Genomic DNA, 8375 nt, shown 5'->3' with positions numbered 1-8375 from the left:
ACAAACTGATCTCTAGTCTCGTTTTACTACATAACAGTGTAGCCTAGGTTGTTGTTGTTCGGTAGTTGGAAATGATGTTACTGATAGCTTTGGGGATGGTCCCCATACCAACACCAACGAAATACTCAGGTCAGGAGCCCTTCAACTAAATTCTATATCTTGTTAGCTTAACCAGAACCAGAATTAGAATCAGATGATCGATACTTTAAATAAATCATACATGTGAATTGTAGATGAAAATCTTGATGAAAAATCAATCTTTCCACTTTACCACTAGATATATACTGACTCTAGATAAACTAAAAATAGATGTTGAATTAGGATGAGTTCCATTTTAAAGAGCCATTGCAAGTTTATATATTGCAGGTGAAGGGTTCTCCTAAAACGCAATCACATAAGTAATATAATGTTTGCTGCAAGACCTGGAAATAGATGTAAAAAGAGCATTTGTCTCAGTTACTTGCAGTTTTATCGGATCACATGTGATGTTCAGTAAACGAAACTGCGAAGAAAGGAATTTTCTGGGGAAAATTGATTAAGTTTACATTGGAGTTCAGGTGCCGAGGTGTAAACCAAGGTTAAACCAATAAGAAGATCTCTAATACAACATCTCACCATGAATAGGTTTATTAATTACATACTGTGTAAGTTGTGACAATAGAACTTAGCTAAGCCACTGTCATGGGTAGATCGGGTCCTCGTGTGAGTCCACCGGTTCAATGGGAAATCTAGTGTAAGATAATAATTGATTCATCGACTTCATCTTCGCTATGTTACGGTGGCATGATGGTTAGCGCGCTAGACTTCGGATCGAGTGGTACATGTTCAAACCCTGGCCTGGCCAGGGTCATTGCGTTGCGTCCTTGGACAAAACACTGCTCTCACAGTATCTCTTCGTGGAGGTTTATAAATGGGTATTGACGAATTACATGCTCACAGGGGAACCCTCCATACAGGAGAGAATAAACATACTCCTTCGCGAGGCCTTGGAAATTCTCTGCCAGTCCCTGACGCTCACTTTGAACTTCCAGTCCTATACGGGGTTGTTTTGGCACGTAACTTGGTTCACCCAAGCTCACGTGATCCCCACCACATTCACTTGAGAAGGACGCCGTGACAGCGTCAAAAGCTTGTGATCGCTAAAACATTGACTCGGCTTCGGTATCTAGTTTACCATTAAAGATACTCCCTTTCGCTTAATGTCAGGGAAAGCCTGGACCACTCGACCTTACACTGACTTTACTTTTACCTCATACCGACAAAGACACACAGTTTCAGAAAGAACAAGGGCTACGTACACCTTGAAAAAAGTATTATCTGGTAGATTAAATTTATTTCAGATTACGATTTCAGTATTAGTAAAATAGTCAAGCCAGAAAAGTAATTCTCCCTGCCAGCATGACTAAAGGTGAGCAAACAACATGAACAGATGCAACTCTAAGATAGGAAGCTGCAAAGTTCTAGTTTACATAGATTCTACATTTTCACTAACATTACGCGAAAGTGGCGTGCTACAGTCGTTTCCAAACTTACAAACTCTTTAAAAGAATAACCGTGCTGAGATGAAAGTGGTAACTGCAATGCATAAAGGTAGTAAACTACAATGCACCATCATATAATTAGCGTACACGCAAAAGTGACTCTTGTCACTCGCTGTCTACCATAAATTAATTTGAAAGTTTCTTTCGTGACCACACAGTTTTAATTCAGATTTAATCATTTATATATTTTCATTTACAAGTGCAGTACATCATTGGAGAGGTCATTACACATGTGAAATCGTCCATGCCATTTTTTTTGGCGCGAACCATACCGTCGAAAACTGACGAATAAGACAAAAAACTGTCGATTCAGAGACATGTTCCAGTCGGCACAGCTACGTGTACAAAACAAAGAGTTCTCCCTGATATTCCCTAGCTGGTTTAACAGAATAAATGTTCTACACCATTTCGAATATCCTTCATTCTCCAGAGGTAAAGGCCCGGGTTAAGTGAAGAAGACAAAAACAAAAGCAAAAGTGAAAAGTTGCTGACCGCAAATACTGTTGAACTGTGACCTCTTGTAAGATACACTCCAGCAGAGACAACATAGGGTAAGAAACACAAAGAAAATAGCAAAAGAATGTATAATATCGTGGCCACAGATTTCTTGTATTTTGCTAAGTCTATGGACGGGTGGCCAATATTTTGGGCTGGTTCGCTTGCTTGGACATGCATCTGGTGACTGCGAATAACTTGGAAGACTTTGAAATAGGCGAATGCTGTGGTAAGGTAGCACAAGAGCATCAGTGTTATAATCGTCGTCATCAACTCGTGTCCATCGTTTTCCTTTATGATGTCTAAAAATCGCAAGACAACAAGAGGAACTAGAATGAGTAACAGTGCAGTGACGGTGAAATAACCGCGACGAGATGTAACCAAGGATCGGCGAGACATGTGCAGCCATCTTTCAACAGACATCAGTGTTATAAGAAATACTGTGATGGCAATAGAATAGGTAGCACTGACCTCGCCGACTGCTTCTATTGTCAATATAAGCATTGGCTTCTCCTTGGCTATCCCGGGGTTGGCTGAGAACAACAGGGTTTTTGAAGCAACAAAAGGCTGAGCGATGAGTCCTGTACACAAATCAGTGAAGGCTAAACCGCTCAGTAGGATATGAAATGGCGTTCTCGCAAAAGTTCTCGTCCATATTGCCGCCAGGATAAGTGCGTTTCCCACAACTGCCACCGGCGATAAAACAGCAATGATGATTGAAGTCCAGAAAGTAAAGACACATAGAAATGAATTGCATAGTCGCCCTGTGTCATCTACACTACAAGCGGTGTACGATTTAAGCAGTGGAGGACATCCAGTGAGATTTGCCATGGATCCAACTGGCTTTGCTCACAAGCCTTCGACGGAAATTCAATTTCAATGAAAATAAACCTTAAACGAACAGCCCTGCGGATGTTATTACCTTTTACATAATTAATAATATCGCATTATTCAAACCGAACTCAGCTTATGTCATCACAGTGCGTGTTCTCAGCTGGAAGTACGTTCGTTGCATCGCATACGTACATCCCATGTGTGTATCAGTTTCTTTCAAATGTACCAAAGATATCCGTTATTTGTGTAAACAGGGTGTAAAATGTGTTGTTTTCCTTGATTAAAATGCTTTCTTTTATTGAAATATTTTTTGAATAGTTCAAATGGTGAAGACGTAGTTTAATTAATGGTGACAGTTTATAAACATATAATTTTCTTTATTTTACTTTCAAATTATTGAAAAATGTCATGTAAAGTCAAATTCTTAAGAAAAGTCCTCTGCCTTAGCAAATATGGTTGAAGTTAATTTAGAATGTTGCAGGTTTTGAAACTTACTTTCGAAAGATCCTTTCAGCAAACAGCCGTGGCGCAATTAAATATATATATTCAATTTACAGTGCTGATCAGCTGTAGTTACAAATGCAGATAGCTAATAATAGAGTTATTGCACTTAACAAAGGGTTAGAAGACGGTTCTGAGCGCTGTAAAATATCTGATGATGCGGTCAATGATAACGGTCTAATCATCCAGAGATTGGTATTTTGGTAACCGTTAATGGAACACAATGTACTTATTACATTGAATGTTTTCTTCGCCTGTGGCAATTACGTCCTCTGTAAATTAGGGAGCTTACGAATCAACGACTTTCGCACGACGCCGCCGTTAGATTGCGTGACATGCTCACTGCGCATGCGTTTCTGAGCACTTCCCAGCTTCGCGCCAAAGTCGACGATGTTGGTGAGAGCGATTTGCCGGCGTCTTGGAAACAGGAGGCCGTGAGGTTAGTTTTCAAAGTTTTCCCTCGATACTTCGGGTATTTTTGCCAGATAATTTAAGTATCACATTAGGGGCATGTCCTTGATGTTTGATTTTAATTTTATTTGCCTGTTTTCGTTCAAGAAACGACCTTCTACAGTGCCATGGCGAACGCTATGAGTTTAACCAACACTGAAAGCGGTCAAAGCACGACACGGTGTGAATGAAAAGCAAATTGCTGTATGAAAAATCTTTCATTTTAATCACGCTTCACTGAAATATAAGACATTTTTTGGTGTACAATGAATTTGAAAGGACTAAAAGGTTTTAGCATTCGTGTCGACAGTTAGAAACAAAGACTAGATAGCTCAACTAGAGAGCTAGGCGATTTTTTCCTCTGTTGTTTTGAGTGGTCTTATAGCCAGCCTAATCTTTTAGAACCCAAATTTTTCTCGACGTACAGCTGCGCTTTCTTTTCTGCCATGCTAGCACATTTTGTTGGTCTGTCTTGAGTATTTTTTTTCTCGAGCTCCTGAGACAATAAAAATTTGCCGGTCGCGCATAAACGTCGTCGTCTTTACTGCGAATCGTAAATTCAAATTTCTACAGGACGACGACGCGAGACTATAAGGTGACCCAACGGCGCCGTCGTCCGAAAGTCGTCGATTCGTAAGCTCCCTATTATTGGGTAAGGGTCTGCCGCTGAGACATTGAAACCCTTACTCTAATCTAGACCATGATCAACTTGATTTTGCAACCCTATTCTAGACTAGCCACAGGAAAACCCCTACCCAATCCCACACTAGCTATTTTCCATCCAGAAACGTTGTCACTATCGTAGTCCAACATAAGCTAACTAAACCAATATCTTACAAAGTCACTTTCGAGTTTTAGTTTCTACAACAGAACCCCGGGTAAAGAACCCTGTTCTAGACTAAGCAATTTATACACCGGCCACTTTTCCAGTAATTATATAAATTATACCCTATTATAGACTATCTGATTTCTATAACCTGTCCCAGACTTAACTGCCTGAAAACCATACCCTTTACAGCGGCACATACCCATATACCTTATATATGGAAGTACCCCCGGGCGATTATGGGAAACCTTATACGCGTACGCCTTCTTACATTCTGGTTGATGGACTTCATGATTGCACAGTATAGTTATATCATAAAGTTATAAATAGCAACTACATGGCGCCTCTTTTTAGTTAAAACTAAAACTAAATAGCACCAAATTAACATGAGGCCGGTATTGCAGGGGAAAATCATTTGTCCATTCATGTTTTCCAAGTTTATGATGAATTGCAGGTGAGAGGATTTCAAAAAAGTAATCACAAAGTTAATCTTTGTAGTAAGAGGAGACTAATGAAAAGGGTTTTATTTTTCATTTGTATTACATTGATTTCCATGAAATGCTACTGTACATTTTGCGGCGATATTCCAAAACCAAAAAACGTTATTTCGGAAAATACGTTACCACCTGAGGATAATGATTCCCAATTTGATGTTGTTCTTTACTCACGACATATAAGGGCTTAACAAAAAATTGAGAGTTATTATTAGGAGAAATTATTTGTTTATTCGTTTGGAAACTGAAATACGAAAAAAGGAATACAAAAACTAAATTATGCGATTAACAAAGAACGCTTCATGTTTACCCTGACATTACGTGAAACCGAAGTGCTATCTACATATTTACAAATGTTGTACGTGCTGAGATGAAACTGCTAACTAGACGGTACCATCATATAAGGGGTTACAATAAGCGCACATCGCTGAAACACTTCTCTCTCACTGACCACCAGAAATTGAGTTGAAAGTTGCTAGTAGGCAACGGCTTAAGCATTTTCGTTCGACAAACATATCGAATACATCATAGGAGAAGTCATTAAATTTAGAAATTGAAATTTGTTGTCAATTATTTTACAGTATGAACTGACCAAAAGCTTTTTTAATCGATTCAGAGGCATACATGTTCAGTACATCAACAGATTTAAGAGTTTTTTTTTAGATATTCTTTATCTGTGGCTACAGAGTACTTTTTGGACTCCGTATCGAATATCCTTCATTCTCCAGAGGTAAAGGCCAGGGTTGAGTGAAGATGACAAAAACAAAAGCGACAACGAAACGTTGCTGGCCGCATATACTGCTGAACTGGGGCCTATCGAAATGTACACTCCAGCAGAGACAACAAAAGGTAAGAAACACAGAGAAAATAACGAAAGAATATATAATATGGTGGCCACAGATCTCTTGTATTTTGCCAAGTCGATTCCAGGTCGACCAATATTCTAGGCTGGTTTGCTTACTCTGACGTTATGTTGGTGACGACGAATAACTTGGTAGACTTTGAAATAGGCGAATGCTGTAGTAAGGTAGCAAAAGAGCATCATTGTCACAATCGTAGTAATCAACTCGCGTCCATCATTTTCATTTACAATGTCCAAATATTGTAAGACAACAAGTGGAACTGGAATGAGTAACAGTGCAGTGACGGTGAAATAACCGCGACGAGATGTAACCAAGGATCGGCGAGACATATGCAGCCATCTTTCAACGGACATCAGTGTTATAAGAAATACTGTGACGGCAATAGAATAGGTAGCACTGACCTCGCCAATGGCTTCTATTGTCAGTACGAGCATTGGCTTCTCCTTGGCTATCCCGGGGTTGGCTGAGAACACCAGGGTTTTTGAAGCAACGAAAGGCTGGGCGATGAGTCCTGTACACAAATCCGTGAAGGCTAACCCGCTCAGTAGGATATGGAATGGCGTTCTCGGAAAAGTCTTCTTCCAAATGGCCGCCAGAATAAGTGCATTTCCCGCAACTGCCACCGGTGATAAAACAACAATGATGATTGAACTCCAGAAAGTAAAGGCGCATACAAAGGGATCACATAGCCGTCCTGTGTCATCTACGCTGCAAGCAATGTAAGTTTTGAGCGGTGGCCATGGGAAGCATGCTGTAAAATTTGCCATGGACTTTGCTGGCTTTCCGCACAAACTTTTGACAAGAATTCAATTTTCGTGAGAGAAACCCTAAAAGAACAGCCCTAGGGATGTAATCAACTTATACTTAATAATTTATGGCGGGCTCAATATATATTCTGGCAGTCCGTGTACTCAGCTGGTAGTACTTTTGTGCTATTTGTTGCACTTCCCACGCAAGCACCATATAAGGATCAGTTTATTTCAATTTTACCAAGGATATGTGTAATTTGTATAAACAGAATGCAAAATGTGTTGTTTTAAGCTGATTAAATTTTTTTATATTGAGATATTTCAAAAAGCTTCATGTAGTGAAGACGTAATTTAATTTAGAACGGCAGTCGATAAACAGATAGACTTGGTTAGTTTACTTGCATAGTATTGAAAAATGTCTTAAAATCACTTTTTGGAAGTAAGTCGTTTGCCTCAGCAAATAAGGTGGAAGTAATTAAGAATGTCGCAGGTTTTTGAAACTACTTTCAATAGATGCTTTTAGCATTACAGTTGTAATGGTTCCATTAAAAAGTATACATTCACTATAAAGTGTGTTCATCTTTAGATACAAACGTAGATAGCCATTGTACAACAACCCTTTTGGTAGTGTCATTAATTTTGGAAACGGATAACAGAGAGTTCTGAACTGTTAAGTACCCAGTGATGGTGATGATAACAGTTGCCATTTAGCGAATGCGTAAAGTAAGTGCGTAAAATTTAACAATTTTAGTTTTTCAAGGCGTTTTAGTGAACCTTTTTCCATTTTTGCTCAGTTTCACTACAGGAGAGATCCCTCGAGTTGGGCTATGGAAACACCATATTGCATCAAAGCTCGACCAAAGTTAATTAAGAAACCTGTCCGGCGGCCTTTTGCCCTGTCAAGGCAGAACAGATGACACTGTGTTGAGCGAGCGAGTGTTGTGTTGAGGTGCAAGAAATTAATGTACGCGACAAAATATCGAAAAGAAAATAAATAGACTAGCACGCGAAAGAAAAATTGAACCTTCATTATATTTGTCATGCTAAATAATTTGCCTGTGGCCACTTTCTTGCTCTTTCAAGCTTAACTGATTCGGCTACATCGTGTTATGTTTCGACTTACGTTACTTAAGGCATCTCGATTGTTGTTCTTTGTTTTTGCCTGTTGTGACTATGGGAAACCTCTTGATCATATCCACGTTTTGGAGGAATTCCTACATGAAAACGTACGCGTTCTTACATTCTACGTGTGACTTCGTGATTAGATAGTACTAATTCACTCTTCAGTTGTAAATATCAGAGTACATAGCGCCATTTTGGAAGTTATATGTTGCATCGACTCTCGATATACTAAAAAAACTAAATGTTGACAAATTAGCATGAGGTCCGTATTGCAGAGGGAAATATTGTTCCATTTAGTTTTGCAAGTTCATGCATTGTAGTTGAGAGGCTCTCCAAAAGCGCAATAGTTATTCTTTGCTACAAGAAATGGAACTAACAAAATATTTTCTTGCATTTATATTACATCGAATCACATAAAATGGTTCAGTACATCTTACGGCGACATTTCAAAATCGAAATATCTTTGCACTGCGAAGGTGATGATTCCCTTTTTAGTGCTG

At 39.2% G+C, this 8375-nt stretch overlaps 1 protein-coding gene across 1 annotated transcript; it reads right to left on the bottom strand.

The window, feature by feature from the left end:
• Positions 1 to 1922: 1922 nt before the first annotated feature.
• Positions 1923 to 2867, bottom strand: LOC145470521 (putative G-protein coupled receptor 45). The gene has a single exon (XM_081454326.1). It carries the CDS (start codon positions 2865 to 2867, stop codon positions 1923 to 1925), a length of 945 nt encoding a protein of 314 aa, XP_081310452.1.
• Positions 2868 to 8375: the final 5508 nt, after the last annotated feature.

Source organism: Orbicella franksi, chromosome 15 (assembly GCF_964199315.1).
Source record: "Orbicella franksi chromosome 15, jaOrbFran1.1, whole genome shotgun sequence".
Lineage (NCBI taxonomy): Eukaryota > Metazoa > Cnidaria > Anthozoa > Scleractinia > Merulinidae > Orbicella > Orbicella franksi.
Note: the sequence above shows the minus strand (reverse complement) of the source record. Positions and strands in the feature narration are given on the sequence as shown.